The sequence below is a fragment of the Lissotriton helveticus genome, chromosome 4_1 (genome assembly GCF_964261635.1).
Source record: "Lissotriton helveticus chromosome 4_1, aLisHel1.1, whole genome shotgun sequence".
Taxonomy (NCBI): domain Eukaryota; kingdom Metazoa; phylum Chordata; class Amphibia; order Caudata; family Salamandridae; genus Lissotriton; species Lissotriton helveticus.
The window spans coordinates 1,890,049,068-1,890,074,094 of NC_136063.1; the positions used below are offsets into that span (position 1 = coordinate 1,890,049,068).

The following is a 25,027-nucleotide window of genomic DNA, read 5'->3' on the forward strand; positions in this document are numbered from 1 at the left end:
CACTTCAAACCAGGAATTGTTGGCAGCCATCTTGAAATCTGTAAAACTAAGGCGCAAAACACAAAAAAGGGGCAGAGTAGAAACACCCTAACCCCTAGGCCTGCTTAGGGGGTCCCAATATTTTTTATTTTTTTTTTTAAATCGTCGAAATGCGCAACTGATCCGCGGGGGGTGGGGTCTTGATCCCCCCACACGCCCCGGGGCGGGGACCACCACCTCCCTGGGGTACTAAGAATGTGGAGCTCCGAGCCCTGGGGACCACCACCTCCCTGGGGCTTTGTAATTGAAGGGAGGGGGCCATGCAGCCCCCCTCCTGGAGCCCTTGATGGCCCTGGGGACCACCACCCCCAGGGTCAGCTCTTGCAGTGTCCCTGGGTGCCCACCCCCGGGACACTGCTGTTTGCTATGGCAGGTCGTGAGCCTCGCGGCTCCCGCCCTGCCATAGGAAACTTGCTTTGGATTTTGGAAGAGTGAGGAGGGAACCTGCTCTCTCTTCCAAAATCTGAAGCAGATTGCTTTTCCACACGGGGAGCTGCATCTTAGCAGCTCCCCATGTCGAAAAGCAATACCGGCTACCGCAGGAGGCGGGGACCCGGCAGGGACCATGGGGGAATTGGGGCGCACCCCATGGTCTCCAACGAGTGGCCAGGCCCCAGGGAATGGGGTCGCCGGGGCCAGAAATTACAGATTGGAGAGGATTGAAGAGGAATTATTTCCCCAACTTAATACACCCCACAGGGCATGTTTGCACACATCACCTCTGGCCCCATTCCCCCCCATTCACCACTGTGTAAACGCGCCCTCTGGCAGTTTTAAGTTGGGAAATTAAGTCCCCTTGAATCCTGAGGGCCCCTGGGGGCCAACTAGCCCACCAGGTGCTTCCAGTAAGCACCACTGAGCTGCTTTGCAGAGTGGTGGTCCAGGCCGTGCCTATTTTTACACCTCTCTGCAACGGCGCTTCCTGGAGGTACCTAGTGGGCTAGTTTGACCCTAGGGACACACGTCACCTCATGCCCTGCCGTCCCTTCACCAGTGTGGAAACGCGCCCTGTGGTGCGTTATAAGAGGTAGTTTAAATCCCCCTGCCACATTATCTACTAGAGTCTTACAGAGGATGCCATGGTAATCACAGGGGTACCGTAACGCATAGTGTTCCCTAGTGTATGAAGGTGTTTTCACTGTATTCTAAGTGTCTTTTAGCATAGCACAGGCTCTAGGACTGGTTAATCATTCAGTTACCACCAGTACCCATCTGAAAAAGTTGAGGGTACAGGATGATTTTGAAACAAGGCTTCTTCCTGCACTTTCCTTCGTCTTTGAGGACTTCTGGTGCTTCTTTCTGCATTTCTTTTTTTTCTTTCTGTGCGTTTTTTCTTCTTTCTTCACATGTCCTACCTCTGTAGGCATAGTTAGAAACTAGCATTTAAAAAACCTTTGAAATTCACTGAAAAAACCATAGGTTTCAGACACATTATAGTTAGGAATTAGCATCTAAATAACCTTAGAAATTCACTGAAAAATCATAGGTGTCAGGGGCGCTATAGTTAGCTGGACATTTCACTTGTACAAAACCATTGAAATTCCCCTGTTATAGTTAGTTCCGCTAACTATAACTTATGCACCCGCAATGCACTGGTGATGAAGTTACATATTACATCAATCATGACATGGTCATTGACATCACTCATGACATCTCAAATGACATCACTGATTTAAAGAAACTGAGGCACTAGAAACAGAATATGGGGTTGAATTGCGGACAAGTGGGGGGGGCAATGTTGACGTCTTATCCAGGGAGTTATGCATTAATGAGGCCATGAGACAGTTGAGTGACCGGACGTTCTATACAAAGCCATATAGGACAGCATACCCACACTCCATTGTGGATTATTGGACAAAACTAGAAGAAAGGAGGGACCAGGGCATTATAAAATATGAGAAATACAGCCATCTTTAAACTGAATATCCATGTATCCCTATATTGTACTTGCTTCCCAAGTTACACAAGAACAGCGGCAATCCTCAAGGGAGACTATTGTCCCCTCTCCGGCAAGAGCATTTAAAAACACATCCAAGTATGTGTATTTTTTTCTGAGAGATTTTGTTATCGATCTCCCATCCTACATAAAGGGTCACTAAAGATTTTCTAACTTGCCTAGAAGGCATAGAATGGTCCAACATGTCTCTAGATGTATGATCCCTCTACCTAGTATTAATCAGGAACAAGGGATTGACGCCTGTAGGCATTTCCTAAGAGCAAGACCTATTTACTTATTTGCTCATAGAAAGGATTATGGGCTGTCTACAGAACAATATTTTCAATTTCATTGATATAATACATCAACAACTTTCTTCATCTGCGAAGATAACCTGCTTGACCCCCAGCGTTGCAAACCTTTTCATGGGCTGGTGCTGGTGCTGGGCTGGTGCTGTGAGCAGATTTCCACCAATCCTGCAACCCTGGAAGACATGGAGAGGGCCGTCATGTGGCTTCGCAACATTGATGACCTTTTCATCATCTGGAGAGGTTCAGGACAATTTGCTAAGGAGTTTGTAGGCCGACTGAAATGGAAAAGTTTGATTTTTGCCTTCACTTACACTATCAGCAAAAACAAACCCACGCAGGTAACAGTCTCCTACATGGTTTTAGCAGCCACCTCGAAGTAATGAAATGGAACATTACCTACAAGGAACTGATTAGGGTAAAAAGAAACTTCAACTCTAGAAAAGCCTATACCCAGGAAGAGACTATCATGCTAGAGAGATTCAGGGGAAAGGGGCTAGACCAAATGGGTTCTAGAAGAAGGCAAGGACGTGTATTAATAGTATATCGAGGGGGGCCATTCTGTTTTGTTTGTGACAAAAAGACACCACTAGATTCTTTACCACCTATAAGAACAAATCAAAATAGGTAGCTGCCATTATATGCAAAAATTGGATCATCTTCAAATGTGATTCTACAGTAGGCTAGTTGTTTCATGACAGACCTAGCTTCACAAAAAAGAGGAGTAGACATCTGAAAGAACTTCTGGTATGGTATGATATCAGTCAGGCCTCCAATTACAACTGTTTGAGTTTTGTTTCCATATAAAAACTCTAAGGTGTGTTGGACCACCTGTGCTCGGAAAGAGTACTCTGTCCTATAGTAATGCATTAAAATTATATGCCAATTTTGACAAGTAACTCTTCTTTTATCATAAATGTTTTTGAGTGCCCATGTAAGAAACGCTGTGTGGGCAGTACCATGTCAGAACATCTCACAGCCATGGATAAAAGAGACCTTTACTGTCGTATGGCAAGGCACTTTCAGGTGAATGCTTTCTCTGCTTGGTCACATCCACCCAGAGGGTTATATCAGCCTGAATGATAGACATTCAATCCTGGCTGATTACCCAGTGACTTGGTTCGATAACTGCAGCTCCATCATTGTTGGCAGTAGTGCTGTGTTGTTCCTGTGACTACAAAAATTGTGTAAAAATCCTGTCACCCGACAAAAGTTAAAATAGACCAATTAATTCAGATATAATGTAATATATCCTTGTCCATCAAACAATACTGGATTGAATCTCTGAAACTTTGCATTTTCTGAACTTCTCTTGGCTCTAGGAGGCTCAATGTACATACTAGTGGAATGAATTCAGATACTAAGGACAGGGTCCATCAAATGAATGCAATGTCTTGGCTTGACTATTTAACTGATTGTCATTATAATCATCAGGTTGGTACTTACTCCCAATACTCCTTGCTTAGCAGCGTACCACTGTGTAGTATAGTACTGTTGCTTATGCAGGTTTCATTATTTGCTTTTACCCACGTCAAATTCACAGCAACCGTATTGTTAGATCCAGAAGTTACATTACAGATACCTGTATAAATGGAAACATTGTTAGTGTCCAGAAATAAAATAAAATATCATAATTCTCAAACCAATATTCTTATATCAAGAAGTCTTAAAACATATTCTTCACCTATTGAGCCACATAGATTGCCAGCCCCCTAGTCTATAGCTCTTGTACTATTTTATGGGTTTCACCTAAAAATATCCAATTATTTAGAACTGGTTATTCTTTAAAGTTGATTTCAGTTTTTGAAGTCAATTAAGCATAGTGGTTACTAGACATTTAGTGACAAGAAAATGTAGCTACTACAGCCATTGTCCACATTGCCATTCAAATAACTCCTTTAAATATTGAACAGTTCAATACAACACAAATTTTATCACAGAGGCCCTTATTAAGATGTCGGGCGGAAAGCAATCCAACAGCTCTTTGTAGGTTTTCCGTCTGACTGCCGTATTATGATACTGGAGGTAGAAGGGAAACCTGGCTGGGAATTCTTCTCTGCTTCCGACAGGCTCACAGAGCCCGTTAGGTCTGCAGGCAGAATTGTAATCCCAAAATGACAGCGGAGCCAGCCTTTGCTCTGACGTCGGGATTATGATGTCACTTTCCGCATGCCCTTTCATGGCGGTCAACCCACCATCAAAAGGCAGGCGGAAAGTGCCTTTAGAGGTCCAATATGAGCCCTGAGGGGTACCTATGGTGCCTCCCAATGGTGCCTCCCACACCGTGCAGGATGTTTGAAAACATCCTTTTTTAATTGCAACTTTTGCTGAGGCCCTTTTTTGGCCGCTACACAAGTAGCAATAGAAAAATTGATGTTTCTCTCTGCCCATAGGGCGGCCACATCCTAATACTGATGGATGGAACTGCCGACTAATAGTCAGGCGGTTCTATTCCCGCTATGATATCGGTTGGACGATCGTACAACCAACATCGTAATGGGGCCCACAGTTTAGACACTTTTCCATAGAAATTGTGCTTAATGAGTTTGAAATTTGTACATGATGCTACTTTGGTGAAGAAGTCCAGATTTAAAAACAATGATAATTTAGAACTGGTTAATAATTTGAATGCACATTTTTCATTTAGAAACTGAATGTTTGATTATGTACACAGTGGAGCTTAAACCCTGTATGTTGCCATTTTTTTGTTGAGAATAATTATATATTGTGTAGAAGGGATGAAAGGGTGCGATGATGAACTTGTCAAGTCAAATTATAACAAACAACAGGTATCCGAAACTAGTCTACTAGTTTGGGAGGTAGTTCCACTACCAATTTATTAAACATAATCTGTTTCTGCTTAACCCCTTGTAACTGTGGCACAAGCAGCAGGTAGTTCCTCAGAGAAATGTCTGTTAGGTTCCAATAGAATCAACAATTTAAAGTCAGAAAAACAACACAATACATTTCAAAAATCAGTTCAGAGAAATAGATAAACAAATAATGAAAAAAAGACATCAAAATGATTCTAAAAGGAAACAGAGATATGAATTGTAAAATGTTTGAGGCAATAGTGTCAATCAGAAGAGCAGTTCATGGTTGGCAGGGTTGGTTTGTGGCTAAAAGCAATGGAGTGGGGAATGCAGAGAGGCCAAGATGGTCTCTCAGTTTCAGCTTTTAACTTAAGGCTTAGAACTTGTTCTGGAAATCCTGGTACACCAAAAGCTAAAGCCAATCAGGGTCCCTGTAACTCAGATATACCTTCACCAGGCTGCCTGCTGCCAAAAGCTCTGTGTAGGACAAAGCTGGATTCTTTTGTTGATGAGGTCACTTCATCACTGGAATATATTTGCTGCCTCACCCCAAAGCAAGGTTAAGGCATCTGATTTAGGCACTCTTTTGGTTTTCAAAATCCACCCAGAAGGGCAAGGCTTGAAGCTGTAGGTTGGCAAGCCTTCAAGAGGCCAGACACCTTCTCCATGAGGTCTTTTGAAGTTTTTTCAGTGCAGCAAAATCTCCCAGTTATACAAATATCCCCCCTTCCTGCATTAACCTCAACATCCTGTTGCAGTCCTCTGCCGTTGGAAAATTCTCACTTTTCACCAACTGTTAAGAAAGTTCCTCTATGTCAGGTTTGCAGCTCCCAGATCCCCAGGGCAAGCTGTAGGTGTCAGGACTCTCTCTTACCAGGGAACCTGCTTTGACATTAGGGCTCCTTCTGTTTTCTGAGTTTCCCTATAGTGGTTAACACGAGGACACCAACTTGACCATTGAAGAGCGATTCCAGTCCCTATGTGTCAGTTGAAGTCAGGTTTAGTTAAGTCTTCATATGCCAGTACGCATGTTGAGTTTTCTTCTTTCTAAATGTTTTCTTTCTGAGTTTAAGAGTGTTCTGTGGAGGTATTAGTGAGGGTGTCAGTCCTAAATTGTCAAAAATGTATTATACACATATACTTCAAGAGAAACAAACACGCTCAGATAAATATTCGCAGGTATACAAAACAATACATCACAAAAACCAGACAAGTGGCAAACAACAATAGTGTTACAGTGAAGAAACAACATATACAAAAATTATGTGTCCTCAGAAAATTATTGGCCACATATGCGTCAACGGCTTTTCAACCACAGTTTAATTCAGCGGTCATCATCAGGACAAAAACGTTCACTGAGCGTCAAAAGTTCTGTAATTATAAATACATATATCACAAATAACATAGGGTTTTTTGGACTCCCTTGAGAGAAGAGAAGGAATACAAAGAAAAAGGGGGGGGGAGAAAAGACTAAGCAGAGAAAGGAAGAGACCCAAGTGAATGATTATTCCGAGTAAGTTCATTTTATAAATTAGAAATAGAAGCAGACAAGAGAGATAAATTTCCTTCAATGACCAAGTGAAAATAGATTTACCGACACCAAAAAAAGATCTACAAAGAAAAAACAATTCACCTGCATTAAAATTCTTGTGGCAGCTCTCACATTAAATGTAGGAGCTCGTCTGAGATACAATTCATCAATACACTGAAACAAGAACAAACCTCATATAAACAGCCAGTCTAGAGTGTGAAACCATCGAAGGGCCAATGTGGGTAACCACTTACTTAAAAAATGTATATTATCCAGGCCTGGAAACGACTTCAGTTTAAGAACTTCATGTTTATGTAAATAATCCAGGGCAGAGAAGAATCAATCTTCTAGGATATGTCTTGTCTGGCAATGAGCTTTAAGAAAAAATGCCATGTTAAATTCAAGATATAAATAGCATATGCTTAAAAATTGCATCGTATTGAGCCTAAATGGGTCTTATTCTGTTCCAAAAAATGGTCCATTGCCACAATATTAAAGACAGAACAATTAAAAAGTGCCTTTCTAGTTTGCACAAAACACAGTAATGAAGGTCAAGAATCATTGCTGCCATATCGGAGCAGTATTTATAGTCTAGCGTCCCGGTGTCTAAACTACTACTTTCAATGTGTCCCAGCAATTCGAGTAAGAAACTATTAGTGTACAAGTTATCATTAACACCAATCGTATGCTAAGACACTAAGCCACGTCGGTGGTCAGGAGCAAAGAAGATATTCTCAGTTAACGACTAACAGTGTGTCATTGTGTCACACCATTTTCAATATTCGAGGGTTTTAACAAACGAATCGAATACTCAGAGTAGCAACGCTGTAATGGAAACAACAACACAGATTTTGCTAACTCGCCTGCCGTGTTGCCCACCATAATGTGTACGCTGTCTGTTACAGACTATAAACAAACGTGTAACGACATGGAGATATCCTCATAGTGAAGCCAACCTTACCGCTATGTTCTTATTGCCACGCCGAAAATCAAAAAGTGAGCCAAGTCCACGCACCCACCATTAAATGTTTTTCAATCACGGAAACTGTAATGGGACTGGGAGCAAAAGTGCAAAAATGGGCGCCATATTGGAAAGATCACTCGAGTCCAAAAGTCCTCTGAGGTCTGGAAATCACGTATTTTAATACAGTATTGTATGGAATCAAATATCTTATTACAGAATATTTCAATTACCAAAAAAGTATGTAAGTGGCCTTTCAATAAAATCAGCCTTAGCATCATTCTGCTATATGCTAGAAATATTCGACATATGGCTGTGCCGATTCCCAAAGTGCCCGAAAGCACATATCAAAAGTAGCTAACAGTGGGACTAATAGATTAAGCAACATTGGGTAACGAACCTCGGAATCCAATGTGCAACGCTAACCAACTTCAATCAGGGAGTCCCTCAAATGTATTACTTAATAACGTTTTACAATTCAGAAAAACAAAATAAAGAAAGAAGGGAAAAAAGTTAAGAATTTTAAGAATTTTTGAGTAGGAATAAATCATCTTCCAGCAAGATAGTCCAATTACAGAGCAGTATGCAGATGGCCACGCAATTCAATCTGCCTATACAGTATTCCTACTAGAGTTTTTCATTACTCCACATATATTTCAATAAGTACATGACCTGCTATTATCCAATGAATATATTTTACAGAAACAATCAGTTCAAAAATAATTCATGGAAAGTGTACAGTGGGGGGATGGTACAATTTCAGGTAAACGAAATATAGAGAGTTAAGATATTCACCTCATCCTACTACATTACTGTTACTACACAAATATCAGTTTGTCAATGACATATATTTCATACAACGGACACATTTATGCATCAGTTAATCCATTCAACAATAGTTAAATAGAAAATATACAGCTAATCCAGTTATAGATAAAAGAAATGTTGAAAGTTAATCTTCTTTTAGCACTCTCATTCAATCGTTCATCCATAAGTTATGGAATGACATTCCTCCATTGAGTTCAAACCATGATTAATGCTGTCGCAACGGAGCATCCAGCGACATTCAGCTTTATTCAAAATACTTGTGATGCTGCCCCCTCTAGCAGGAACATGCACCACCTCAATTACCTGCCACCGTATTTTTGAGGGTGCATGTTTCATTTCTAAATAATGGGCCACAAATGGTGCATTTTCGGTCTGACAACGGATGTGATGTTTATGTTTTGCCAGATGTGTCTTAATTTTTTGGGTTGTCTGCCCAATATAAATAAGATCACACGGGCACCAAATCGCATACACAACATTTTGTGTGTTGCAATTGGAGTAGTCTTTAAGATCATGCACAATATTGCCGTGTAGGACGGGTCTGTCTCTCCCCAGCTTGGAAGTTCCAATGTTGGGGTAGAGTTTGAGGTGGAGGAGGTCTAAAAAAGGCAGATAGTTCCCGTTGGAAGGACCAGGGCGAACATTGGTGTTAGAATCAGATTTATCCGCTGAACTAGCAGAGGATTCTGAGAAAGTAATAGCATTATTCTTCCTAAACCGTCCCCACGAGGGATAGTTCTCAGAATATTGCTGTCTTGGTTGGGAAAATAATGTATCCGCCAGATATGGATGGAACCTGGTCTGATCAAAATTGGTTATATCTTTCTGAATCTTGTACTAGCCAATGATGGGAAAATGTGACACCTATATGGCTAAAACCTTTTCGAAATTTATGGTCATTAGTAAATATTACCGCTACGTTTTGCACCTGTAGACTCATAGGGATCACATCTTTTTTTAAACACTCCGTCATCATCAGGTCATGTATGTAGTTCGTACATGTTTTTTTCGACATTGTTCGAGCTCATCAAGCAACGCTTGGGCTTAATTAACTACAGGTTGAATCCCCACTGCTGGGGGAAAATAGTCATGTCAAGGAAGTCAACATGGGAGTGGCTCCAATTGCCAGAGAACTTTAAATCCGAGGAGCACGAGTTGAGCCAACTCAAAAATAAAGATAGATCAGTCTCCGTACCAGTCCAAATGAAAAAAATATCGTCAATGTACCGTCGCCAATGACGCCAATGACGTATGTGCTCAAAATAAGAATTATTACCAGAGTCATAAATAAACCTTTTTTCAAAATCGTCAACAAAGAGTATTCCAAAATTGGGGGCATAAGAAGCCCCCATAGACGTGCCCTGTAAATAATAGTGTCCGTCAAACTCAAAATAATTACTTGTCAAAGAAATAGTAAAAAGTTCCACAATAAAGTCAGTCGGGACTGGCACTGGTGCTGGTCGTGTGTCCAAAACAGTCCGGATGACTTCAATACCTTCACGTTGGGGAATGTTGGTGTATAAGGATTCTAAATCCAAACCCACCAACAGTTTAGAGTCCGGGTAAAATTGCATGACTTCTAATTGAGAGATAATATCTCCACTGTCCCGCACATAGCTGCGGATGCAGTTGGCCAAGTCTTTAATAAAGATGTCGATATATTTGCAAAGTGGTTCCAGAACCGACCCACATCCGGAGACTATGGGTCGGCCTGGAGGGTTGTTAAAATCCTTATGCACTTTGGGAAGTGTATATAGGACAGGGGTCCTAGGAGATTTGCAGTTGAGATAAGCAAACTCTTTGTCACTTAAGTAGCCAGCAGAATTTGCAATAGATGTCAGAGTCAAGATCAATTTTTTTATTTTTACTAGAGGATTCGTTCTTAAAAGTAAATCATGATCAGTGTTGCTTAATTGACGTTTCACCTCAATTTTGTAAATATCCATTGATTGTACCAATATACCCTCTCCCTTATCGGCAGGTTTTATTATTAACTCCTGATTTTGTTTAAGGTCCTGCAAGGCTTTCCGCTCAATGTGTGAGATGTTATAGGGGATATATTAAAAATCTTTATGTAGGGCTGAGACCTCTTTTAAGACCAGAGATTCAAATGCCAGAAGTTCAACAGGCATCCTACTCGTGGGTGGATTGAACATAGAAGGAGGAAAAAGACCAGAGAAATTCAAAGTGCGGGAAGTAATGGTGTTTTGAAAGAAAGCTTTCATACGTAATTTGCAAAACAATTGCAATAATTCCAACTGTATATCAAATAGACATGTTTTCTCAGTTGGTACAAAACTAAGTCCCTTGGTCAAAAGAGAGACCTCGGCTGAAGACAAGAAATGATTGGACAAATTAAAGATAGGAATAGTTTCAGATGGTCCCCACTGATAAAATTTCCTACGGGTCTGTCTCTCCCCAGCTTGGAAGTTCCAATGTTGGGGTAGAGGTTGAGGTGGAGGAGGACGTGTCTTCCCTTTCCCCCTTCCTCGTCCACGCTGCTCTAAAGAAGGCGGATAGTTACCGTTGGTGTTAGAATCAGATTCATCCGAGGGCTTTTGGAATGGAACCGAGTGATCTTTTCAATGTGGGGCCCATTTTTGTGGTTTTGCTCCCAGTCCGTTTACAGTTTCCGTGATTGAAAAACATTTAATGGCGGGTGCGTAGACTTGGCTCACTTCTCGATTTTCGGCGTGGCAATAAGAACATAGCGATAAGGTTGGCCTTACTATGAGGATATCTCCATGTCATTACATGTTTGTTTATAGCCTGTAACAGACAGCGTACACATTATGGTGGGCAACACGGCAGGCGAGTTAACAAAATCTGTGTTGTTGTTTCCATTACGTCATTGCTACTCTGAGTATTCGATTTATTTGTTAAAACGATTCGGATATTGAAAATGGTGTGACACTATGACACAAGGTTAGTCGTTAATGGAGAATATCTTCTTTGCTCCTGACCACCGACATGGCTTAGTGTCTTAGCATACAATTGGTGTTAATGATAACTTGTACATGAATAGTTTCTTACTCGAATTGCTGGGACACATTCAAAGTAGTAGTTTAGACACCGGGACGCTAGACTATAAATACTGCTCCGATATGGCAGCAATGATTGTTGACCTTCAGTACTGTGTTTTGTGCAAACTAGAAAGGCACTTTTTAATTGTTCTGTCATTAATATTGTGGCAATGGACCATTTTTTGGAACAGAACAAGACCCATTTAGGCTCAATACGATGCAATTTTTAAGCACATGCTATTTATAGCTTGAATTTAACTAGACATTTTTTCTTAAAGCTCATTGCCAGACCAGACATATCCTAGAAGATTGATTCTTCTCTGCCCTGGATTATTTACATAAACATGAAGTTCTTAAACTGAAGTTGTTTCCAGGCCTGGATAATATACATTTTTTAAGTAAGTGTTTTTCCACATTGGCCCTTCGATGGTTTCTCACTCTAGACTGGCTGTTTATATGAGTTTTCTTCTTGTTTCAGTGTATTGAGGAATTGTATCTCAGGCGCGCTCCTACATTTAATGTGAGAGCTGCCACAAGAATTTTAATGCAGGTGAATAGTTTTTTCTTTGTAGATCTTTTTTTGGTGTCGGTAAATCTATTTTCACTTGGTCATTGAAGGGAATTTATCTCTCTTGTCTGCTTCTATTTCTAATTTATAAAATGAACTTACTCGGAATAATCATTCACTTCGGTCTCTTCCTTTCTCTGCTTAGTCTTTTCTCCCCCCCCCCCTTATCTTTTTATTCCTTCTCTTCTCTCAAGGGAGTCCAAAAAACCCTATGTTAACTGTGATATATGTATTTATAAATACAGAACTTTTGATGCTCAGTGAACGTTTCTGTCCTGATGATGACCGCTGAATTGAACTGTGGTTGAAACGCCGTCGTGGCCAATAATTTTCTGAGGACACATAATTTTTGTGTATGTTGTTTCTTCACTGTAAAGCTATTGTTGTTTGCCACTTGTCTGGTTTTTGTGATGTATTGTTTTGTATACAAGCAAATATTTATCCGTGCATAAAATGTTTCTCTTGAAGTATATGTGTATAATACATTTTTGATATTTTTTCTAAAAAATTCCACAATTTTTGTTTATCTGACACATGGTTTTTCCCTTTTTCCTTTCTAATTTTTTCTCCCTCTTTCTTACTTTGTAAATTTGGTATAATTTGTCACCTGAACTGTTGTTAGGAATATATATTGACTGCCCCTGGTTCAGGTTAGCTTTGTTGCCCCTGTAGTTATTAATGATTTAAGCACAGTCGGTTGACTGTGAGGGCTTGCTTGGCCTTGATATTTTGCCTAAGTAAATTTGGCTAAAATCGATGCCCCTACTTATTCAGAGGAGTACATTTCAAGAATCAAGAATGGTCCATCACTGCTGGGATCAGCAGTGATTCAACCTGTAGTTAATTAAGCCCAAGCGTTGCTTGATGAGCTCGAACAATGTCGAAAAAAACATGTACGAACTACATACATGACCTGATGATGACGGAGTGTTTAAAAAAAGATGTGATCCCTATGAGTCTACAGGTGCAAAACGTAGCGGTAATATTTACTAATGACCATAAATTTCGAAAAGGTTTTAGCCATATAGGTGTCACATTTTCCCGTCATTGGCTAGTCCATGGCATTGACACCGCCATGGAACATAGCAGAAAAGTATTGGAAACCATTGCAGATTTGGAAAAACACCTTTCAGAGGGCAATGTAGTTATTGATGCAAAGGCAGCACTTGAAAAAGTCACCAAAACTATTGATGAATTTGAGAAGATCGAATGTAATAAAAAAACTAACAAGATTCAGAAAGATATAACCAATTTTGATCAGACCAGGTTCCATCCATATCTGGCGGATAAATTATTTTCCCAACCAAGACAGCAATATTCTGAGAACTATCCCTCGTGGGGACGGTTTAGGAAGAATAATGCTATTACTTTCTCAGAATCCTCTGCTAGTTCAGCGGATAAATCTGATTCTAACACCAATGTTCGCCCTGGTCCTTCCAACGGGAACTATCTGCCTTTTTTAGACCTCCTCCACCTCAAACTCTACCCCAACATTGGAACTTCCAAGCTGGGGAGAGACAGACCCGTCCTACACGGCAATATTGTGCATGATCTTAAAGACTACTCCAATTGCAACACACAAAATGTTGTGTTTGCGATTTGGTGCCCGTGTGATCTTATTTATATTGGGCAGACAACCCAAAAAATTAAGACACATCTGGCAAAACATAAAAGTTGCATCCGTTGTCAGACCGAAAATGCACCACTTGTGGCCCATTATTTAGAATTGAAACCTGCACCCTCAGAAATACAGTGGCAGGTAATTGAGGTGGTGCATGTTCCTGCTAGAGGGGGCCGCATCACAAGTATTTTGAATAAAGCTGAATGTCGCTGGATGCTCAGTTGCGACTGCATTAATCATGGTTTGAACTCAATGGAGGAATTTCATTCCATAACTTATGGATGAACGATTGAATGAGAGTGCTAAAAGAAGATTAACTTTCAACATTTCTTTTATCTATAACTGGATTAGCTGTATATTTTCTATTTAACTATTGTTGAATGGATTAACTGATGCATAAATGTGTCAGTTGTATGAAATATATGTCATTGACAAACTGATAATTGTGTAGTAACAGTAATGTAGTAGGATGAGGTGAAGATCTTAACTCTCTATGTTTCGTTTATCTGAAATTGTACCATCCCCCCACTGTACACTTTCCATGAATTATTTTTGAACTGATTGTTTCTGTAAAATATATTCATTGGATAATAGCAGGTCATGTACTTATTGAAATATATGTGGAGTAATGAAAAACTCTAGTAGGAATACTGTATAGGCAGATTCTTAAAGTTCTAAACTTTTTTCCCTTCTTTCTTTATTTTGTTTTTCTGAATTGTAAATCTTTATTAAGTAATACATTTGAGGGACTCCCTGATTGAAGTTGGTTAGCGTTGCGCATTGGGTTCCGAGGTTCGTTACCCAATGTTGCTTAATCTATTAGTCCCACTGTTAGCTACTTTCGACATTTGCTTTTGGGTACCTTGGGAATCGGCACAGACATATGTCGAATATTTCTAGCATATAGCAGAATGATGCTAAGGCTGATTTTATCGAAAGGCCACTTACATACGTTTTTTGTAATTGAAATATTCTGTAATAAGATATTTGATTCCATACAATACTGTATTAAAATACGTGATTTCCGGACCTCAGAGCCTGGACGGACTGAGAGCCAAATGGGAAACGGATATTGGTCGACCGATTCCCGACACGACTTGGCCGCAGCTTTTGCGGCGTGCATGGAAAGGCACGAGGAATGCCAGGTTCCAGATGATCCAATTTTTCTCTCTTCACCGGGCTTACCTGACACCGGTCAAGATCTCGCAGTACTTTGAGGGCGCGCCCTCGCTCTGCCCTAGATGTGGAGTGGAGGAGGCGGATTTCGCCCATATGTTCTGGGCGTGTGTGAAGCTGACCGATTACTGGGAGGCGGTGATGGCCTGCCTGAATGCTGTCACGGATCGGAATATTGGAGCAGATATGGGCGTGTGCTTGCTATTGTGGTTCCCTCATACCCCCCGCACCCGCGTCACCAGCAAATTCATTGATTTGGGCCTGATATTGGCCAAACGGGAAATTACCATGCACTGGAAATCCAGCCAGGGCCCCAGCTACTTGCGCTGGCGATCTACACTGGAGAGGTGGGCTAAGGCAGAGGGCGCACTGCAGCTGCAACAGGCCAGGCGACTAGATACTGACAGGGCACTGGACACAGCCAGAGCATGGGAGGCCCTTGTGGCCGAGCTGCGACTCCCTGAGGGCGACCGGGAGGAGGATAGTGAGGCGCCGACGCCATAGGGGGCTGTAGGGGTGAGGTTCCCTGTTCCGGATACGACACACACCTGCCATGAATAAAGACAAAGTTTGTGAGGGTTAAGGCCCCCCACTGGGAAGCATCATCTACCTCCCCTTCAATTGTCCGGAAGGAGGGCGGGATTGTGGAGCATTGGCTGTTGGACAGAGGACACTGGCACACTGACTAGGGGGGTGGGATCCAGGGAGGGATCGGTTGTGGGATTGTTTCTCTAAATGGTGTGTTTTCAGAAAAGACTCATCTTCCTACACACTTCAGTGTGCATGTAAACAATGACCGTTCTCTTGAATGTCTTTCTCTGAAATGCCAATAAAAATTGTTTTTGCAAAAAAAATTCCGGACCTCAGAGGGCTATTGGACTGGAACCGAGTGATCTTTCCAATATGGCGCCCATTTTTGCGCTTTTGCTCCCAGTCCCTTTACAGTTTCCGTGATTGAAAAACATTTAATGGCGGGTGCATGGACTTGGCTCACTTTTCGATTTTCGGCGTGGCAATAAGAACAGAGCGGTAAGATTGGCTTCACTTAGAGGATATCTCCATGTAGTTACACGTTTGTTTATAGTCTGTAACAGACAGTGTACGCATTATGGTGGGGAACACGGCAGGCGAGTTAGCAAAATCTGTGTTGTTGTTTCCATTACGTTATTGCTACTCTGAGTATTCGATTTGTTTGTTAAAACCCTCGGATATTGAAAATGGTGTGACACAATGACACACGGTTTGTCGTTAACGGAGAATATCTTCTTTGCTCCTGACCACCGACATGGCTTAGTGTCTTAGCATATGATTGGTGTTAATGATAACTTGTACACAAATAGTTTCTTACTCGAATTGCTGGGACACATTCAAAGTGTAGTTTAGACACTGGGACGCTAGACTATAAATACTGCTCCGATATGGCAGCAATGATTGTTGACCTTCATTTCTGTGTTTTGTGCAAACTAGAAAGGCACTTTTTAATTGTTCTGTCTTTAATATTGTGGCAATGGACCATGTTTTGGAACAGAACATGACCCATTTAAGCTCAATATGATGCAATTTTTAAGCATATGCTATTTATATCTTTAATTTAACAAGTCATTTTTTCTTAAAGCTCATTGCCAGACGAGACATATCCTAGAAGATTGATTCTTCTCTGCCCTGGATTATTTACATAAACATGAAGTTCTTAAACTGAAGTCGTTTCCAGGCCTGGATAATATACATTTTTTAAGTAAGTGGTTACTCACATTGGCCCTTTGATGGTTTCACACTCTAGACTGGCTGTTCATATGAGTTTTGTTCTTGTTTCAGTATATTGAGGAATTGTATCTCAGGCAAGCTCCTACATTTAATGTGAGAGCTGCCACAAGAATTTTAAAGCAGGTGAATTGTTTTTTCTTTGTAGATCTTTTTTTGGTGTCGGTAAATCTATTTTCACTGGTCATTGAAGGGAATTTATCTCTCATGTCTGCTTCTATATCTAATTTATAAAATGAACTTACTCAGAATAATCATTCTCTTGGGTCTCTTCCTTTCTCTGCTTAGTCTTTCCCCCCCCCCCTTTTTCTTTTCATTCCTTCTCTTCTCTCAAGGGTGTCCAAAAAACCCTATGTTGTTTATGATATATGTATTTATAATTACAGAACTTTTGACGCTCAGTGAACGTTTCTGTCCTGATGATGACCGCTGAATTGAACTGTGGTTGAAACGCCGTCGACGGATATGTGGCCAATAATTTTCTGAGGACACATAGTTTTTGTATATGTTGTTTCTTCACTGTAACACTATTGTTGTTTGCCACTTGTCTGGTTTTTGTGATGTATCGTTTTGTATAGCAGCAAATATTTATCTGAGCATGTTTGTTTCTCTTGAAGTATATATGTATAATACATTTTTGATATTTTTTTCTAAAAAATTCCACAATTTTTGTTTATCTGACACATGTTTTTTTCCTTTTTCCTTTCTAATTTTTTCTCCCTCTTTCTTACTTTGTAAATTTGGTATAATTTGTCACCTGAACTGTTGTTAGGAATATATATTGACTGCCCCTGGTTCAGGTTAGCTGGGTTGCCCCTGTAGTTATTAATGTCCTAAATTGGGCACTAGCCAGTGATTGCTGAATTCCCGACAGCCAATCTAGGCTGCTGTCTAGAAAGACTCAACTCAGATGATCACAACTATTTGTCTGGCTGCAGGAGTAGTTTCTTTCTCAAGACGCTACAGTCTAGAGATGAGGTTTCCTCCCCTTCATCAGTCCTAGACCTGATTTTCCCTCGCTTACTCTCCCTTTGGGAGCACAGGCTGAAAGTTTAGGGTAGTGTTGGGAATCAATTGTTGCAGTACCTGACAGCCCCATTTGAAATTTCCATTTTACCGGAAGAGCTGTGAATGTAGCCCTTTATATACAAGCTGGTTATGTCCCTCCTCCTTGGTAATTGGCCATTGATTACATCACTTCTACATTAATGCTGTCAGAGGCCACACCTTTGCTTTCCAGGAGGATGATATCAAGCCAGCCACCTCCGTGCAGCACAAGCCATATGCAAATCAGTCTTGGACTACACCCATTGGAGCAGGGTCAAGTTTGAACTGCCAGGCCCTCCCTGGACCAGAACACAAGCAACCTAGGACTGGTTTTGCCCTAGGTATGGTTCATCAGCCAGGTATTGCGTGGTTCCAGTGACTGTGAGCCTGATTCACAAAGAGCCTCCGCACTTGTGGCAGAGGCTCTGCGGTCGTGGGGGTGTCTCCGCACTCTGGGTGGAATCTTTGCGATGAGATTTCTAATTTCAGAGATTTGCCCCAAGTGCAGAGACTCCCCCATGAATGTGCGGCCTCCATCACAAATGCGGAGGCTCTTTGTGAATCAGGCTCAAAGTTTGTTCCCAGGACACACATCTGGACTACCCGTTCCACTGAGGGCTACTCAATAAAGTGTTGGATGGAATGCTTAAAATATTCTCAACCACTGGTACTTACTCAAGCTACATTTCAGTCCATCGGTATTTTACACACCTTGCCACCTCAATTTAGACCATGCCATATGCAAATCCATCTTAACCCTGCTGCAATGGGTACTCTCCAGTTTGAACTGCCAGGCTTGGTTCTCCCAGAACTGGAAAAAAGGAACCTAGGACCGGTTTTACCATATTTAGGGCTCATCAGCCAATTGAAGCTTGGTTCCAGTGACACAATGTGCACGGGTTCCAAGTCTGGCATACCTATCCAACTTAGGGCTATACATTTAAGAATATAAAAAGTGATAGATGGAATGCTTGAATTAATATAAGCCATTGCTAATTACTCGAGCTGCATCCGAGTCCATCCCTATTTTTACACACCTGGGGCCATAGTTTCAAGGAGCAGCCAAAGTTGCGATAAAGTTATCACCCCATTCACAAGCTGGTGTAAATAGCCCATAAAACCAGTTTATCCGCGAAAGCAGCCGCAAAACCTATCTCCACAGATAACCCTGGCAACTATCACTAATAAGATGCAGAGTAGGTGTGCAAAAAGCCGCGACAACACCACTATGCAACATTCACAACAACCAGCCACATCTGCGTTAAGACCAAGAAACATGCAATAATGCGCGTTAGCAGCAGAAAATTAACACCTGCTCTGACCTGGTGTAAAGTTGGACGACAACCAGCAGCAGCCAAGGGAGCACAGCCCAAAGCCAAACATGAAGAACAACAGATGCCCCCGAGGAACTGAACATGCAGCCCAGAGCCCCAATAGGGCAACAACACCCACCACCACCCAACCCAGGACCACAACCCCCCTCCGGAACCCCTCCGGACCACCACGGAGGCAGCACAAAGACAGCGGACCCACAGGAAACACACCAACCTCACATACTTCACACTAGAGGATGCCATTGTCCACTACAGGCTCAAAAGGACAACCATCCTACGCATCCTGACCATCATCGCCCAACAGACCGACGACACCAACACAGCGGACAACCAACACAAAGCTGCTGGCTGCGATGCACCTGTTGGCCTCTGGTACCCCCCAACCAAGAACCGCCAGAGTCGGAGGAGTCTCACATCCATGTCCCTCACACCTATCCTGGATGCCATCATCAGCCTGGTACCCCAGTATATATATGTCCACTACAATGCGCAGGATCCGCTGGAGACCAAGCAAGGACCATACGCCATAGCTGGATGCATGCACATGTTGGCAGCAATCCACAGCACACATGTCCTACTTGTGCCCCCTGGTGACACAGCACACAATCACTGCAACAGAAAGCACACGTCTCACATCAATGTGCAGGCAACATCTGACCACCCTGGAATCTCCACCAACGTCTTCACCAAATACCCAGCCAGTGTGCATGTTTTCTTCATCCTCCGAAAGTCCAACATCAACCAGCGCTACCAGGATGGCACCAAGGGAAATGCACAGCCCCTTGGCAAGTTTCAAATGAATACCCCACATACCTCAATTCCACAAACATGCAACTCACAACTCTGACAATGCACACATCACAAAATCACATACAACATGCAAAATAACATGCCCACCCACCAGACATGACAGAACAACTTACAATGGTAACCTGGGTAAGAAATGAACTAGAACCATCGAGGCATGGCACCTCAGCCACACAATAGCGGAATGTGAGGGGAGGTGGGAACCAGGCATGTGTGAAGGAGGCAGGAGAACCATGATTGAAAAAGTGCACAATGCCAACAGTGGCAGCGATGGGCTGAACAGACCGCAGTATGCCGAACACACCCATATCCATGTCGACATACACTGCTGTTGTATGGAGTGGAGTGGACAGTGGACGCAACCATGTCACTCCAGCTAGTGGGGGAGTACGCAGGAATGTTGCCTGTTACGCCCCCCCGTAAGCAGAGTGGGATGGACTGGCGTACGCTCGGCCAGCGTAGGGGTGTGAATAAAAAGCAAGTAGACCTGGACGTGGTCCTCTTCTGGAATGCCCAACGTTTCTGCCAGGGTAGCGCCTCTCACTCTGCCACGAGGTTGACGCCGTCCTCATGAGCGGAGTTGCCTGCGATCTTGTGGGCTGCCAAGGAGGGCCCACCACGTGCCGCCACAAGCTCCAAGACCGAGGCCCGCTACCCTGGCAGCCTCCTCAGACCATCTCGGCCTCCACAACACAGGCCTGCTTTACTCCTTTCTCATTGACGTACTCTACTGCTGCACCCGACCTACACAACGTTCAAGTAGGTCACACATTTGGACCTGAGTCTTGATTAACCATTGCAGTGAACATTATTTAAGGCAGAATTTATGTCACTATACTTCCTTTGATGTGGTGCCACCAAGTCTGTGCATAACTTTACAACCACACGTGTCTGTGGGCCTACACGGACTACTGCCCCGGCCTACACTGCACACGAGTAGGTCACAGAATTGGAACTGAACATCGATTATTCAAAGGCAGGATACATATCATTGCACGCAAGGAGAGGCGTCATAGGATGATGCGTTGCTGTCCGGAGGGAATAGGATCATCGTTACGAAGGTGATTGAACACTACAGACAATGCCCTAGTGTCACTAACTCTGTGCATCACGAGCCAACAACACGTGGATGTGGGCCACTGCTGACCGCTGCCTCCGGCCTACACTATGGTCCAGTGGGTCACAGAGTCTTGATTTAGCAATGGCAGAGTTCATATCAGTGTACCGGCCTCATCACAGACTGCATTCCCTGACAGCCCACGGTGCCACAATGTCTGTTCCCCGATATTCATGGACACTCTCTGGTCGTACATTGGTGGTGTCTGAGTCTATTGACTAGGGGGTAGTTTTCATCCTCATGTGGCTGTTACCAAATTGGTGTTGGCAACATGGCTGTAACTTTCCACTCCCCTATTTGCTACTTCCGAATAACATCAAACCTCTGCATCATGCCCTGCAGGACACCTTCCACTCTCCCCTGCATCCCTCCGCCCCATACACCTTGGACATTGATGAGGACCCGCTCAGCTCGCGTGGTCCATATGACTGCACCGTAAGTCACCGTCCCGTGGCGGGGGGCCTGTGCCGGACACTGTGCATCCGGGGCCACTAACTCTGTGCTGGTCAGGTTCGGGACCCCATCTTCTGAGATATTGGATGGCCTCTGAGACTATGGCCATGGGTACATTAATGCTATGTGTCTGTGGCCCTGCGCTGTCTGCTGCCTCCAGCCTCCAGCCTCAACTGTGGCACACCAGGGCTCACGCATCAAATCAAGTCCTGACCGGCACGGACGTTGCATCACTGCAGGAGGTAAATGCCACCACCGCCAGGACCAACTCCAAGCGCGAAATGCCAGTGCCAAAATGGTCATACTGGCAGACTGACGGAGTTGCTCGCACCTGTCATGGATGCCATCTTCTGCCTGTTCCCCTGCTCAGCACTCCAGGTCCCAAGAACTCAGTGCACCACAAATCATCATCCATTACTGTTTTGGTTATGTGCTGTGGAGAGCTCACGCAGTAATGTCACCACAGGTAGTGTGGGAGACCAGGGACGATGATGAGGAAGATAATGCAGGAGTGACACCCCCCCTCCATTACAGCTGCATCGGGAATGCCCTGAAGGGACTCAATCCTAGCAATTTCTTCACATTAGCGCGCTCATCTCTAGTGGCCCAACTTCAGTGCACTGAAACTCACGGACACTTCTGTTTGCATGTTCGGTGACCTCTGTACTTGCTCCGACTCCCTCCATGTTGCTCAGCAGTTGACTCTGTTATGCAGGTGTTTTCTGTTTCCATTGCACTGGTGTCCACTGTTCAAGTTGTTGCCAGCACCAAGCACTCCGTGCGGGCTGGCTTACACTCACCCCACACACATCCAGAACAGGCGTCACTTTACATGTGTCCCTGCCAATAAAGGGGCCGGGTTCACGTGCCTGTAGCCAGTTCTACATGATATATGCGTGTGTCCCTGTGGTCTTGTTGTATGCATGATGGTCCTGGGCCCTACAACATTACATGGTGCTGTGTACAGTGGAAGCAGACATGTCACCGCAGACAGCGGTTCGGAGCGTGAACATGTCGCTTTGTCGTCACCACTCAATTTGTAAGGGGAGTGGACTGGGCGGCCGTACGCAGAGCCAACGTGGGTGTGTGACTGATATGTGCGTGCCCCTGGGCGTGGTCCTGTACTGGGAATGTCCATCTGCATGTGTCTCTGTCTCAGTGTCGGTCTCCTTTGTGGGGTGTAGGTGGTCCCTGATGGGACTTAGACATCCATGTATGTGGTCCAGTTCGGCTTCCATGAGCTCTGGGCCCACCCGCACCTGTTCGGCCACCTCCTTTTGGCATTCTGACACCTTGCATTAGAATGTGATGTGTGCCTCAGTGAAGTGTTGGGAGACAGCCGTAGTGGCGGGTGCTTCCTGGTGTGTGGTCGTGCCAGGACTGTGGTGGTCATCTCCCGCATCACTGATGGGTTGTCTTGTCTGACATGCTGGAGGTGTTTTTTGTCCCTCTGCAATGTGAAGGAGAGATGCATGTTGACATGTATGTTGGTGCATTGTTCTTTTTGACATGAAGAATGTGTGGCAATGTACATTGTGACTGTTTGGGCGGTGCTGGCAATTTGAGGGGGGACAGGGGACATTTGGACTATGTGACGGATGTGAGGTTGTACACGTACATATGCATCTCACAATTTCCTGCTCTGTTCAGGATGTATGTCATTACAACGCATGCTTTCACAACGCATGCCTTTACCACGCAAGTTTTACATCGCAAGTCGTTACAACGACTTGTGTTGGGGGGTGCTGGATAGTGAGTAGTTTAATTTACTATTCCAACTCCAGTCCCCGTGGATAGTAGGGAAGGTGTTGGATAGTAAATTAAACTATTCCCTATCCTAGAGCGACCCCCAGCGCAAGTCGTTGTAATGACTTGCGTTGTAAGAGTTGCGTGGTAATGGTATGTCGTTGTAATAGTTGCGTTGTAATGGTTGTTCACCCTCTGTTCAATGTGAGTGGCCTGTTTCTGCACATGTGCGGACCCAGTTGTGTCTCTTGTTTTGCAGTGTCGGTGTTGCACTTAATGCCACATTGCCATGGGATGTGCTGTTATTCCTATGTGTGTGTGCTGCAGTGTGCCACGGGGATGAGGTACATGATCCTGGGTCATTGTAGGTGTGCAGTGTGCTCTACTTAATTGTGCATGTGTCCCATTGTGCCCCTCTCCTCCCGCCCCCAGTCCCTTTTTGTTTATCACCCTGTTGTTGTTGTGTCAATTCTTCTGAAGCTGTGTCTGTACTCCCACCTACATGCACCATCTCCACACTGATGACTGGACTCCATTTCTTTTGGCTCCTCCTGTGGCGCAGGACTCCCACCTCCTGTTGCCATTGCTGCCTTCCTGTTGACGGCATCTTGGTGCCTGGTTTAGGTTTTCAAGTCATGACAGCGCCTCTTGGCCTCCTTCATTGGCCTCCTTGACTCTCCGGCTGCATTCCAGGTAGTCTGATTGTGGGTCAGTTGATGGTAGTGTTCTGTCACCTCCGTGACACTGGTCTTCCTACAGACTGCACCCCGTCGTCCTCTCCTTCTTCTCCGTGGCCTTCTCTGACCCCGTTGTACCTTGCTGGTGGTCTGTGGGATTTGTGGGGTTCACGTTGGCCTCGGTGCTTGGTCAGGGTGCATCCATGTTGCTGCGCACTTTGGATTGTTTCTGGTGTGTTATTCTAGTTTTGCTTTTATAGTGCATTTTCCCGGCAGACGCGTGAGATTTGCAGGGTTGCCGCTAGTTTTCGCAGCTTTTTGTATCGCGCTTGGTCTCATTGCAGCTTTTTTTGCGTTAGTTTTTCGCATTTTCGTGGCATGGCGTTGATTTTAACGCAGCTATTTGAGGCGTTATCTGGTGACTATCAATCAATCAATCAATCATTTGTAAAGTGCACTACATACCTGCGAGGGTCTCAAGGCGCTGGGGGGGGGGCGCTACTAATCGAACAGCCAGGTCTTGAGTATCCTCCTGAAGGTCAGCAGGTCTTGGGTCTGTCGAAGGCTCAGTGGGAGGGTGTTCCATGTCTTGGAGGCGAGGTGGGAGAAGGATCTCCCACCAGTGGTTGTTCTTCTGATGCACGGGCCGTGGCGAGTGAGAGGTCGGCGGAGCGTAGCTGGCGGTTGGGGATGTAAAAGGAGAGCCGTGTGTTGAGGTAGGCTGGGCCGGTCTTGTGGAGTGCCTTGTGTGCGTGGGTGAGGAGCTTGAAGGATATCCTCTTGTTGACGGGGAGCCAGTGCAGGTGACTATAACATGGTACCGCTGTGTTGTGAATACTTCCTTCACCCGGCGTAATTTTCCCTCGATAGACTGCGATGTTGGGAGTTGCGGTAAGTTACTGTTGCGATGATTATCACATGTTCTTGAGAATATGCCCCACGGCGTGCTGATGAGACACCAGAGGTGGGCCAAACGCAAGCCTGCCTGGCTCATGACCAGTGCACAACACAAAGCCCTTTTTAACCCTGAAGAGCATGCTGAATTACGACAACAGTACAGCGCTCCCGCCTTACACTCACGCACGTAAGATATATGTAAAATGCTTACAGAAATGGTGTAAAAGATTGGCTTATTTCAAATGTTCTTCCTGTGATTTTGAAATGAACACCTCTCAAGATATTAACCCCTCTATCCTCAACATCAACACCATTGCAAATTATACATATAAATATAAATATAATAAAGCAAGCAGATGGTAATGAAAACAAAAGCTTTATGGA

General features: G+C 43.8%; 1 protein-coding gene across 3 annotated transcripts in view; it reads right to left on the minus strand.

Moving 5' to 3' along the window:
• The window catches only part of LOC144827735 (sodium- and chloride-dependent neutral and basic amino acid transporter B(0+)-like), a 1,401,915-nt gene that overhangs the window by 1,080,864 nt on the left and 296,024 nt on the right, over nucleotides 1–25,027 (minus strand). For all 3 annotated transcript variants that reach the window (XM_078685942.1, XM_078685941.1, XM_078685943.1), the window contains exon 5: nucleotides 3,730–3,865. In XM_078685942.1, the coding sequence (XP_078542068.1) occupies nucleotides 3,730–3,865 (136 nt within the window). The remainder of the gene's footprint in view (nucleotides 1–3,729; nucleotides 3,866–25,027) is intronic.